The 14075-nt window shown below is 41.3% G+C and overlaps 1 protein-coding gene across 1 annotated transcript in view; it reads left to right on the forward strand.

Moving 5' to 3' along the window:
* Positions 1 to 13650, forward strand: part of TERF1 (telomeric repeat binding factor 1) — a 25931-nt gene extending 12281 nt beyond the window's left edge. The window contains exons 7-11 of the mRNA XM_018573889.1: positions 1200 to 1277; positions 2053 to 2118; positions 2199 to 2293; positions 10484 to 10569; positions 13483 to 13650. Of these exons, the coding sequence (XP_018429391.1) occupies positions 1200 to 1277; positions 2053 to 2118; positions 2199 to 2293; positions 10484 to 10569; positions 13483 to 13650 (493 nt within the window). The remainder of the gene's footprint in view (positions 1 to 1199; positions 1278 to 2052; positions 2119 to 2198; positions 2294 to 10483; positions 10570 to 13482) is intronic.
* Positions 13651 to 14075: the final 425 nt, after the last annotated feature.

Raw genomic sequence — 14075 nt, forward strand, 5'->3', positions numbered from 1 at the left:
AACAGCTGGCTCTGCCTCCAGATAGGCAGAGCCAGCTGTCAATCACGCAGCTGGGCGGATCGATGTCGGGATCCGTCCCGGCTGCAGCTCGCGGTATACTGAGCTTTAGGTCACGGGAGGACGCTAGTTTGTGTCCTCCCGTGACCCTTAGGAGAACTATGGGGAAAAGCACTGACCCCATAGTTCTCCTTTTTAAATATTGTATTTATTTTTTATAAACGTTTTAATTTTTTTATATTTATTTTTATTAATTTTTTTAAATAAAAAAAATGTTTTTATACTTTACTTTTAGGGGCTTTGGGGAAATATTAGGGGTCTAAACAGACCCCTGATATTTCCCTTTTTAAAATAGAAAAAGAGATTGAGAACACAGAGTACTCAATCTCTTTTTCTGCATCCCCTGTTATCAATGAACAGTAATCCTCTATACTGAGTGTTCCTGTTCGTTGATAACATGAGGACAGAGTATGTTTACTATAACCACTTTAATGAATGAACAGGAGGTGATGTAGATCACTGCCATTCATTCATGATTGAGGATCATAGTCAAAATACTACGTCCTCAATTATGTTCAAACACTCTGCGATCACTGTCTCCGCCCCTACACCACTCTGCCAGACTGTGATAGGAGGCTGGGCAGTGTGGGAGGAGAGACGTTGGGCGCTCACAACGCTCTCCTCTTGCCGCGTTTGGCCGGCTGTCACACTTTCTCTCCTCCCCGCTGGGACACAGCAGCGCCCAGCGTGGAGGAAAGAAAGCAGGGATGCGCCGATCTATCGGCAGGAAAATTGCACTTTCTACATTATGCCAAAAGTGCAATTTTCGGCCGATATATCGGTGCATCCCTAGTAAATATCACAGAGGATCAGTAAATATCACAGATATTTACTGATCCTCTGCTCGGCCACACACAGAGCCGCTGTAATCCCAAAACTGACAGGATGACAGAGTCTCTGCTCTACTGCCGCTCGGCCATCCTGACAAGCGGCTCCCTCCTCCAGCTGCAGAGCTACATTTCTCCTCGGATCCCTGCTGCCTCAGCCCATACACTTGCCACATTACTTTGCTTTCAGGAAAATAAATGAGGGGAATTCATTTAATATGAGAAGAATTAATCTAGAATTCAAGAATATCCTATGTGTTTCATGTATGCTTCTAATATACAACTAAGTGTTTAAATCTGCTTATCATTTTATAGTTTGGAGAAGGGAGACAGAAATTCTTCTAGTGAATGTGAGCAAATGGATGAACAGAAGAACAGTGCTGATGTACAAAAGTAAGTTTATTTTTTATTTTTTTCAGGTAGATAATGTGTGTATGATGGGGACTAGGGCTGTAACTAACTAATTGATAATGAGAAAGGGAGCAGCAGGGATCGGAGAGGACACAGCAGGGGAGGGACCGGAATTTTCTCCTTCAGGTCCCTCCTCTGCTAAAAGACAGCAGGGATTGGGGGGGTGCAATAGCCAGCCTGCTATTGGTTATTGCAATTTGAAGTGGAAAGGTGACACTAGGGGTCTGATAGACCCCCAATGTCACCTTAAAGAGAAAATGTCACCTCCCACGTGATGGACTTCAGTTAAAAAAAAAAAAAACTTAAACAAATAAAAAGAAAGAAAAAGTCCCCAGCCCCTCGCGAATGTGTGCATACATTGTGCGCCCAGCTGTCTCTTGCGAGGCTTTCGGCCGGCCAATGACCAGCCGTTCGCCCCACTTCGGCTGTCACTTCGGCTCAGCCGAAGCATATGCCTTCAGCTCGGCTGAGCCGCTCGCCCAGCTTCGGGAGCTTTACGGGTCATAGTGAATAGCCCGTACAGCAGCCCTTCGGTTCGGCTGAACCAAAGGGCTTCGGCGGCCGAATCGAGCCGGAGGATCTGCCGGAGCTACGGCTGATCCTTCCGCTAGCTTTGTGAATAACCCTCTTAGTAATTCAAGCCTCAATATTCTTCCAAACGCAATACATTTAAAAATGTGGTTCTTTGCTAATATTTATCTAATGTATAGTAATATTTATCAACTGTAAGTTGACTTTTCATTTTCTTATTGACTAGTTATCAAGTAGGGGCTGATGATCAAATGGAGGAAGAATTACAGACTTCAGATAAAACAACAGAGAGGTAAGAAGCATGTTTTTGAAAGGACTGCTGCCAAGGCATACCAGCACATATGTAACTTTTAGTTGTGACTCTTGTTGTAGGTCTCAAAGGCGATTATTTTCCTTAGGAGTGGCCACACCGTGGCATCCAGATAAGCCAGTCCTTACCAGCAGGATATTGCAGAAGCCAGTTTTAAGTGAGTAAAGACCATAATACATATTTAAACTGACCTGTTCTCCCATTTGAACTTTTACAAGTACAAGAGCAAACATCACAAGGTGCTTTCTATTATATTTTTATGTCAGAAAAGCCTCTTGTACATCTCTTATTTAGTTTCACTTTGTTACTGACTTTCCCCAATTTAATAGGTACGCTCCATCAACTGCCTTTCCCCTGTACAATAAGGCTGCTCTTACTTACTTACTGCTTTTAGGGTTTTCGGCTGTCTGATTATGTCTCCAAGGGGGTCTTCCTGCTTTTGTGCTCTTACTAGTCAATTTATTTTCACCCTTATTCATCAGCTACCTACATGGTTGTAATATGTAGTCCTGATGAAGAGGGCAAAGCTCCACAAACCACATGGGGGGGAACTTATCAAAACTGGAGCAGACAAAATCTGGAGCAGCTGTACATGGCAACCAATCAGCTTCTCTCTTCAGTTTGTTCAGTTAAGATTTGAAAATGAAACGGAGAAGCTGATTGGTTGCCATGCACAGCTGCTCCAGTTTTTATAAATTCCCCTCATTACCTTTCAGAGTGCAATACATCTAACCTTCTTGGAACATAGGCATTGCCCCTTCTCTAGGAGTGAGGTGCTCCAAATTACTACTGGTTAATGAGGCAGTCTCATCTGACTCTCCCATAGAATGGCAGTTGGAAGGGAAGTAGGAGAGGGTCAGTTCTCAAAGTAAATCGAAATCAGAATTTAGATTTAGATCAGAATCTAAATCAGAATAGAAAATTAATTTCTGTATAACAAAATTAAAGTAGTATTAAAGGCTGGGTGTTTTTTTTGCCTTAATGCATTCTGTGTATTAAGGCAAAAACACACCCAGCACTCTCCTAGCACTAGTCATGTGCGATTCGTTTCGTTCCGAATCGAAATTCGGACGAATTTTCGGACATTCGGATGTATCCGAATTACAGACATAACGAATGCAAACAAATACGAATTTCCATTTCCGAAATTCGTAGCGTTAGTTCGAACGTTCGTTTCGTTTTCTGTTCTTTTTCGTTTCTTATTCGTTTCGTTCGTTGGAGCAAAGTGACAATAGAGAAGGAGAAAAATATTTTTCCCCCTTCAAATGTCACTTTGCTGCAAACGAACGAACGAAACGAATAAGAAACGAATAAGAACAGAAAACGAAACGAACGTTCGAACTAACGCTACCGAATTTCGTCCGAATCCGAATTGACTTTCACACCCGAATCCCGAAAAACGAAATAACACAAATCCGAATTTGAAACGAAACTAAACGAATTTTTTGGCAGTGCACATGTCTACCTAGCACCCCGTCCCCCCACACTTACCTGCAGCCGCTCGTCTCCTCCACTGCAAACCGGGAAGATGCACGAGTTTGCCCGATCTTCCTGGTTGCGTGGGAGGGTACTGAGGGCAGAGGAGCCATAGGCTCCTTCTGCCGTCAGTCAAGCTGTGACTGTAGGCATGGCCGTCCGCACGCTGTGTGTGTCTCTATGGACGCAAACAGTTAGGTGCGGGCACAGCCGTTACCCTGCATGTATGGGTGCCTCCACAGCAGTCTTCTAGCTGATACAGGAGGGGGGCCTAGTTGTCTGGATACAAAACAAAACATTTTTTTTTTTTTATATAGTAAGTCTGGCCCCCATTATTGAAAAAACCCTGAAGGTTTAATGTCACTTTAACAGTAGGTCACTTGAGGTGTATTCCTTAAACCTGCAATGCATTTTGAAATGTTAAAATGGAGTATAGGTTCACGTTAATCTATAAAAACTCCTCGCCTAATAACAGAGCATTTGTAAAGGTGGAAAATAACATACACCAGGAAGTGAGAGGAAACTTCACATCTCTCCATCTTGGTCAAGACTTGGTAAAAAGTTAGGAACATTTCTGCTGCAATGCTCTGACTGGGACGTGCTAAGATTTATATCTGCATTTGTTCCATCAGGACTGCTCAGGAAGAAGAAAATGTTCATAAAACATCAAGTGACACTTTGGAGCATAAACGCTAAAAATGAAGATTTGCTGTGGTATAGGGAATATCTATAAGTGTTATTGTCTCTAAGCAGCACAATGACAAAATGCACCTTTTGTATGGAATTTCTTCTGAATAGCAGTGCACCTCCTCTTGTGTGAGTGTGCCTTGCAACCCCTGTGCCTATATACTCATAACTGTATATCTGCAGTGTAAGATCTAAGGTACAGCTGCCTCTGACTGCTAGCCTTAGACAATTTAGAGTGAGTATTAGGGATGTGACTACATTGCTACTCACTGTTTTCCTTGCTGGCGGCACTAACATGAGGAAACAAAACCCCCTGACTCTACATAGATGGCCATCTCCACACAAGGGAACAGTGCAGAACAAGGCATGGTAATTCCGTAATGGAGAAAGATCGCATGCAGGGAGACCGCAGGCAATACTGGTGATTAGTCCTTTATCCTCTGCCTACCTTTTGGGGATAATTTCTACAGCTACTTTGCTCTAAAACTAAATAAAATGTAGTTATGCTTTGCTTGTGTAGCATTAGATCATTGTAGATAATTTGTTCAAGTGCAAAGTAATGTCACCTAGAGCTTAGAAAATGATGTATTCATGTACCTTTACTTCAGTTTGCAAAAGAGAAATTAGGTTGTCTTTTCTATTTAATACTAATAAACCTGTTGCATAGCAACATACCATTATAAGTATCTGCAGCAGCAATCCTACAGAGAGACAGATTGTTCCTAGAACTGTTACACTTGGGTCAGGAGACAGGATTCTACACAATAGAGCAAAGAAAACTGCTTTAATTGCCTAGTTACTCATTTTACTTTCTATCCTCCTGCAGAAAATCACAGCTTTAATCTGCTTACTTTTAACGTTAGTTTGCCCTTTTTTAACCATACCATTATATACTGGGAAGTCTTTCATACATCTGCATAGCCAGGGAGTAAAGAAGTCATCTTTCCTAGAAGGGCTCATTCAGACAATCATGTTACTAAAGAGTGGTATTGCAAAATGCTTTATTGCATTTTTTAATTCAGATCCATTAAAGGAGAACTATGAGGTGAGTGCTTTTCACTCACCTCATAGTTCTAGCAAGTTCCAAATGCAATGCTTTACAGGAGATTAAAGCGAACACATCTGCAATGGACATGTGTAAGTATCAGAATCTCCATTCTTATACCAATGCATTACATTTTCGTTTCTTTTTTTTTTTTTTTTACTCTTTACTTTTTTTGTTTTGTCTTGGTATTCTGCTCCCATCAGAATGGAAATGTCAGGCTGTAAGGCCCTCGTGAAAGTTGCCTGCTCCCCGGCCTGAACTCAGGGCTAATACCTGACACTCAATCTGGGCTGCCAGAGGAGGGTAAAAAAAAGAAAAGCAGACAGTAGTTCAGATGACCTTACAATCTGGCTCTTCTCCTCTCACAAGCACATAATACAAGTAAAGAATAAAAAAATCAAGGAATCTGTGATGGAAGTAGCAGACTGGAGTTTCACTTCTTTACAAATGCTTATTACACTTATTGACTGGTTCTCTTTAAGTGAAATTTCAGCTACGACGGTATGATGGAATGAATGTAAGCTTGATGGAATTCGTGTGACATTAGCCATATAACAACAACAACAAAAAAGTTAATGAATAATGCGCTGCATTATTTCTGAAATGCATACCCAGTTCCTTTTTATTTTGACCTGAAAATAAATCAAAGGAACCAAAAAAAGAACATCACAAACAGGCTGATTTCTTGATTGTACATTGCAGGACACAGAGAGGTAAAGTTTTGAACCAATGAGTTATGCAGCTACCTTCAGGTGATTGGACATTGGCCTGCCTCAGATTTGCTAGTGTCCCTAGACATTGAATGCCTTCTCCCTGTTCTGAGAAAGGGAAACCCTTTTCAGCACTTTTCTACTTCAAGGCTCTTTGGGGCCACACAGCCTGACAACGGTTCTACGGAAGGTTCTATGCACTGCTCTCTTTCCCCATCGCTTCCACCTCAGGGTCTTCCTCAGCAGCTTTCAGGATACCTGCCTCTACCCTGCTATCCAGAGAGTAATTGCCTTAGTAATGACTAATAGTTCAGATGTTTTGCCCATAAATTTAGAGACCTCAGACTGCACCTTTGCTTCTTTGCTGCGTTTTTGTCGCGAGTTTCCATTGGGATACAGCCAAGTAGCCCTCGGAAATGCGCGTTTGTCGCGCATTTTTTACCGCGAATCGCGGTAAAAACGTGCAACAAACGCGCATATTCGATACGCCTCGGTGTGAACAGAGCTTAAGATTAAGAAATAGGTTCTGCTAGCAGTTCTGTGGAAGAGGACATGTCTCCTTACACCTCTCCTAAGCTCAATGACGCACTTTCTGCCCTTTTGGACACCGTGTGTAATTGTTTGCAGTTAGAGTGCCTGTGTCGGCCTTACCAAAGATCACTAGTCTGGTTTTCTTTAAAATGTCCCAAGCCAAAACCTTTCCTGTTTCCTTTTACAGCTGGTGTTGTGCGGTGACTGGGATCCCCGGGAAAATTGTTTACATCTCAACAGTTTGCTTATCAATACCATATTGAAGATGCTTTCTTTAAAAAATGGGATGTCCCTGTCATAGAACTTTCTCTTGTTTGAACAAGATTTTATCAGTCCCTGTAGAGGATGTTCCTATTTTCAAGGACAGGAGGTTAGAAGCCCTCTTTAAGGCCTATTTGCCCTAGCATGCCCTGCTATGCAACCTGCTGTTGTAGCAATGACAGCATGTCACACCTTTTTTGTGTGGTCAAGAGCTATGGCTAGGGACCCTGGGTCCATCTTGCAGGCCCTGCCACTCTAAAATGGCAAGAGCTCTTTCCTATGTCCCTGCTCTACTGTGAGGCAGGTCTCCAAAATGGGTCCCCTGTCTATCTTTGTATGATTGATCCTATGGGTTATAGGCTGGTCTGCAGAGCTTTTGTAAAACAAGCACCTGGAACATATGCCCTGGGAAGAAACCCTTTTCACTATGAAGGAGTTCACCCACTTTCACTAGTGGGGAGATGGCTGTTGGCCTTCTCGGCTTCCTGGGTCCAGACATTCCTGATGCCCAGGGTCAATTGCAGCTCAGCATGTTGGCTGTGTGGAACAAGCAGGCTCAGTCCCTTGGCCTCCCCATTCACTTGTCCAGCAAGGCCAGGCTTTTCCTAGATAAGGTAGAGCTGAGGCCTAGGGCCTCCTTTCTTCCTAAGGTAGTCTCTGCCTTCTAACTTAACCAGGGCATTGTCCTACCATCCTTATGTCCTTCTAAGGATCCTAAAGAAGACATTTATTTCCACTGTTTGTACGTGGTTAGGGCTATTTGTGTTTATCTCTCAGTTTCTGTTTCCATCCACAAGTCTGACTCCTTCGTCGTCATTCCTAAGGGTACTCGTCTGGGGCAGCCTGCTTTACTAAAGTTCCACTATCGCTGGGTAAGGTTTCCCCCTTTCCAGAGCTTTGCTTTGCTCACTGCTTTGCTTTGCTAGGAGTATTAAAGCTTCCAGGGCTTTGTAACATCATGCTTTCGCTTCACAATTCTGTAAGCAGACCTGATCCTCTGTTCACACTTTTGCCAAGTTTAACCAGTTGGAGTTTGCGGCCTCTGAGGATGCTAGTTTCGGCTGTAAATTTCTCCAGGTGGCCCTCTGATATTTGGGCCCTTCTGTTATAGTTCCCTATTGGAGTTTTTGTTGTTGTTTGTGGGCCTGTTTGCTGTGTTGCCTGTCCATCTTTTGGACTGCTTTTAGACATTCTATTGGATCCAGAATTAACGGTCTGTGTCCTGGTGACATATGATAAAGAAAACAGTTTTTTTTTGTCTTACCTGTAAAATCTTTCTTGGAGTACATTACAGAAACTAAGGATGCACCGATACCACTTTTTTAAGACCGAGTATGAGTACCTATACTTTTGATCAAGTACTCGCAGATACCAATTACTGATACTTTTTCTTAAAGGGACAGGCACATTTTTTCTAAAGCAATACAAACTAATGCTTTAAGGTCACTTTCTTAATATTATGATTCATGAGATGATGGGGGAGCATGACGCCGGCTTCCCAGCCAATCAGAATGCCGGGCGCTGCGTCATTACACGGCTTAGGGATTTGCTAGCTTCCTGACCAGTCGGGAAGCCGGGCAGAGCGTCATTGCACGCTACCCGGCTTCCTGATTGGCCGGGAAGTCGGCTCCATGCTCTCTCATCACAAGTGACGAGAGAGCATGGAGCCGTTTCCTGGCCAATCAGGAAACCGGGCAGCGTGTAATGATGCGCTGCCCGGCTTCCTGATACAGGAAGTACTCGTGCTAGGTATTGGAGCATTTGGGGATGTACTCACCCAAATACTCGTTATCGGCACCGATTACTAGTATCAATATCGGTGCATCCCTAACAGAAACCTCCCCTCTCTTTTCTGTGATTCACTCTTGTGCTACCTGCTAAAAAAATCTTGGAGTTATACAGGGCCAGTGTTTAGTCACTGAACAATCTGATTGTAAGCTTTCCTCAGGTGTTTTAATCTACACTAATTATGCTAATATCACTGGTCTACAAATTTTGGGAAATTATCGACCTCCGAGAAAAATTTTTGTTAATTCTTACATATTTTGATGAGATGAATTACAAAACAGGTGATAAAGGTGCTGGTTGGTTGGCTAAAGTTTTCAAGATATTTCGCAATAAACAAGGGAGGGAGGTGTCTGATGATCGTGATGCCTCGTAACTTCTCGACAAAGTACGGTAGAACAATGGGAATGGTACCACATGGAAGTGTATAAATGTATCTTTACTTTGCGACTAAAGATTATTACCTAACTGTAATTTATTGTTCTTTAATTGCAAAGTACATTTGTCTGGTCAGATCTACGCATCATACAGTTACATCTGGTGGCTTGTGGAAGTGTCAATGTCTAACATTTCCAAGGAACAGTTGCGTGATATTTTCCCTCAGAAGCCAAGATGCCTCGAAACTGTAAACAACGCAGATAACTTCTCCTGCATTTGTGTCGATATTATGTATGCCTCTCAAAAGTGCGGTATGACGGCAGTGGTAAAAAAAGGCATACCACCTATATTTTGGATGCAAAATGGGGGATCAGGACAAGAGTTGAGCCCTTCATTATTGTTGCACTACATGTGCATCTTATCTGCGTCATTGCCTAAACAAGAAGAAAAAGTCCATGCCTTTCGCAGTCCCAATAGTGTGCAAAAAGCATGAAAATGTTACATGAAAAGCCAATAAATGAATGGAAAGTTATGTTATTGGGATCAATAAAAATATATATTTATAATGATTGACGTGGCACCATTCTCATTGCTATATCACATTTTGCAGAAAATGTATGGAGCATAATCATAATTTTGATGCAATTTTGACCTGAAGCTGTACCTTGGAAACTGGAGCCAATTAATACTCAGGACTTAATTTTCCTTTATTGACCCAATTCTGGTAAAATTGAGCTACTTTGATTTCCAAGGCTTCCTCCTTGTAGACTTTTGTATTTTTTCTTATGGTGCCAAAACATATCACCACACTTCCTTTTGCCTTTTTAACAGACTTAAATATTAGATGTGAACTTTTCTAGCAAAGCAGAGAGGACATGGCCTGTGACATACTATAGGAGAAAAAAAAAAAGAAGCATGGTTTTAGCAGATAAAACTTAAAAATGTTCAGTGATATTAGGGTGTGTTTTTATATAGTTATTAGAGACGTGAGGTAAAAGTGGAGGTAAGTGTATGTAAACCCTAACAATTAACTTTTTTTATTTTATTTATTTTTGCTTCCCTTTCCTCTGTTACATATGACATTGAGAGTGTTATGTCCTATCTGTTCAATAAGTGCAAACATACCTGTTGACCATGTCAAAGCTAATAATTTCCTGTGCTCTCTGCCTGCTACCTCTTACATTTTTCCAGCTATCTCTGTGAAAACACTTCCCCATGTTATGAGAAAAAGGAGGGAAGGAGGTGTCTTCTAGTCTTGTCCTAGAACACTGCTCATCCATAGATACAGTAGTTAGTGAGCATTGTCACACTTGAACAGGAAGTGTGTTACTGGCATGATCACCAGGTGAAAAAAAGCCAGAAAGAAATTAACTAATACAGGCCCCACATCTAAGGATGGCTGAGCTGTAATATACTACAGTTTTGTTTCTGGGTTTAGGTTCACTCCAATGTTCCAATATGTTTGTGTACACAGAAAAAGTAAGCACCGACGATCAAGAAAACGTATTGCCCACAAAGCATGAAAAGCCCTCAAGTTCTGGAGCAAGCAAGAAAAAACAGGTAGTCTTTACAAAAGTTTTTTCTTTTTTGTTGTATCCTAAGAGGTCTTTGATTGCATGTATTGCATTAGTTTCTTTCAAAATGTTGAAAAAAACCCTTCTAAATTGTGGTATGTATTACCCTGGGAAATCATCTTTGCTTCCTGCTTGTTCCATTGTGCTGTATCCTGGCAACTGTCGCTTAAATTGAATTTGTTCATTTGTGATTGCTAAAAACTCCCCTGTTCTGAAGTTCTACAAGTGAGAGAGACTAGGGGCTATAATACTGGTTGTGAGTTTTTATGAGTGCTATTTGAGCTAGGCAGCATAAATACCAGTCTATTCACTGCTTTGAAGTGCTCAGCTTGATGTAAAAGTAATACATGATCATAGCACTTCTGGGTGTCATTTGAACTAAATCTATACAAACATGGGTATATGCTCTATATAACACTATACATAAAGGTTGGATAATAAGTGGGGCCACATGGTCTTTTTCTGCTGTCACTCATCTGTTCCTAGCTGCACATCTTGCCAATTACACTGGCTGTACACTAGATGGTGCCATTACTTTATTATGTAGTTCATGCTTGTATTACGTTGCTGTTTTTATCTGCTATTGTTGCAAGGTGTATATCATTTTTTGATTCTGTTTATTAGAATTAACAGTTACACAAGGCTAACACTGCACATTTACATACACAAACTTCTCTTCATAATACAATGCAAGTCACATGGCATTAATAACCTGCTACGGTTTATTTTTTCTTTGTAAGCAGATCCGATCATATCCTTTTTATAAGGCACTAGAATATACCTGAAATAGCGAAACAGACATTGTGAACCTTTTGCATTTAAAGTCCATCACAACGAAAAACCTGTTTGGCTCTGAACCTGTCTAGTACAAGTGATTGCACGTCTGGCTAGATCTCTGTGGCTTTCTATACTCTTATTTTCTGAGCAGCCCTAAACCTTACCCCCGTGAAACTGCAGGCCAGTGTGTTCCATTGTCTAGCATCCCCACCTTTGCTTACACAGGGCAGAAAGGTGAATACTTGCTTGCGTTTTTGGCTCCAATTCCAGTGTAAATGCACCCTAAGTTGAAATATTTTTCAACAATGAGAAGAGAAAAGTTTTTTTTTCTTCAAATGTGCTTTGACAGAAAGTGTAAAAAGTATATTATCACTGGGAAAAGTGTTAAGCCATATGCAGCAAATCTCTGAGCCCAATCCTCGGCTCTCAGAATCTCTATGGCAAAATTTGTATTGTATGCCCATGTAACTGGGCAGATATGAGAATTCACAGCCAAAAGATCATCTATGTGCATGCCACCCATGAAGATACTACAAAGACACTTTGTCATTTCTAGTGGCTGTAGAAATGATGCCGTCTCATTCTACTAGACGCGGAGACTGCTCACAATGACATGGTCCTGAAAAAGTCATTGTCAATTGTTATACATAACTCTTTGGACATTTTATCGTATATATCATTCTGTTTAACTGTTCTTTACATTTTAAAATATGAATTATAAATTGTCTGGTGATCCAGTTGGCATGATGAAAATGTATTATTTTCTATTGTTGTTGTGCATGAACTTGACCCATTCTCAATGTAAATGATCTAAATGTCCTCATTTCACTATAATAAAGCTGTTCATGTACAGAATTGAAGGGTAAACATTCATGACATTCTATATAGGCCATCACAGTGCAAAGAATTTGGAAAATGTCAGTAAAAATGGCCAGTTCCAACTGTGAACAGTTTTCTAGTGGCATTATAAGTTCAATTACTGTAAGTACTAGAATACCATATGTCCACTTCTTATATCTGGAGCTTCAGCTCTGTACCCATATCCTATTATAAGTAGACAAAATATAGGGCAACCTTTATTCGGGACATTACTGGTACTTTATCCAGAGCAAATATAATAGACCACATGCATATACAAAAGAAACATAGTTTTAATAATACAAAAAAATTAATGACTATGTGTGTATGTGTAAAATATATATCTATGTCATACCAATACAAACAAAAGAAATAAACATGAGAATGCCTAAACATTTCTTAACAGAGCTGTTCAATAAAAAAAAGACTGTTCATTCATAGATTTGAAGGGTAATTCACAAAGCTGCCAAAGGATCATGCCGTAGCTTTCAGTCGAGCCAAAGGGCTGCTGTATGGGCTATTCACTATAGCCCTACAGCAGCCGAAGGCGGCTCAGCCGAGCCGAAGGCATATGCGTTTTTCGACTATTTTCATTGATTTTCTATTCTGCTCGGTACCACGGAGGTGCCGAGCTGAATGCCGCCCAGCAGCATTCGGCTATTCACTCCCTGCTGTTCGGCACTTATGTGAATAGGGGCGAACGGCAGGGAGTAAAGCTGCCGGAGCTTCGGCTCAGCCAATCCAGATGTTGGATCGGCTGAGTCGAAGTCCTTCTGCACTTCGGCTTGTTCGGCTGACTGAAGGCAGCCGATATACGGCTGATTTCAGCCGATGTACGACTAAAATCAGCCATAGTGAGCCGGAGTGAAAAGCCGAACGTAGTATGGCTTAATTCACTTTGGCTTGGTTATTCACTCGGCTGTCTTCGGCAGCTTTGTGAATAACCCCCTTAGTATTTGAGCTGTCTTTTACTCAAATGATGGCCGACACACAAACAAAAGATCAGTGTGGTCCAATTCAATCCTATTTCTCATCAAGACTGATCGATCCCCTTTGACGAATACCATCATTTATTGATGAGAATGTATGTTTATTATAACAGATTTCTGAAAGATACAATTCTTTCATCCAAACTATCTGTGTATCAAAGGGACGTAACGTTTGGTGTATGGCCAGCATGGTGCTTGCAGAATAATTGTAATCTGGCTCTTTACCATTTTTGCTGTTACCTTACATGTGGGTTTTGTTTTTTAATGACTTGTAGCCCTGGACACAGAATGAAGACAAAATCTTGAAAAGAGGAGTGCAAAAATATGGTGTGGGGAACTGGCATAAAATACTTGCCAACTCTGAATTCAACAACCGCACCGGAGTCATGCTGAAAGATCGGTGGCGAACAATGAAGAAGCTGGACATGGTCGATGATGTGTGATACCTCCCAACCACTAAGCATCATTGCAGTGCAATGCAGCAATGACTCAAAATGATTTAGTTGTTCTACTGGTAGGAAGCAAGAATAACAGATTCTGTACTTGCTCCATACGTTTGTTTTGTCAGAGAAGATTTGCAGTGGCTCAGTAGAGAAATACAAATGTAAGAGGGGGTCATACAACCCGACATGCACATATGTGTGACGAGGTGGGATATCTGCATTGAAATTGAAGCTCACAAGGGTAGTGATGTGTGGCATTTTATGTGGGTTGTTATATGCACTGTATACCTGCTGTGCTCATTACTAGGAAAAGGCAGAGTGAGATAGACCAGTGTGTTCTGAACAACCAGTTTATGGCCGTCCTGGAAGATAAAGAAATATGTTAAAGCCTTCTGAGCATAATCACTCCCAGAGCACTAAATACC

The sequence above is a fragment of the Nanorana parkeri genome, unplaced genomic scaffold (genome assembly GCF_000935625.1).
Source record: "Nanorana parkeri isolate BGI_ZX_2015 unplaced genomic scaffold, ASM93562v1 scaffold2595, whole genome shotgun sequence".
Classification (NCBI taxonomy): Eukaryota; Metazoa; Chordata; class Amphibia; order Anura; family Dicroglossidae; genus Nanorana; species Nanorana parkeri.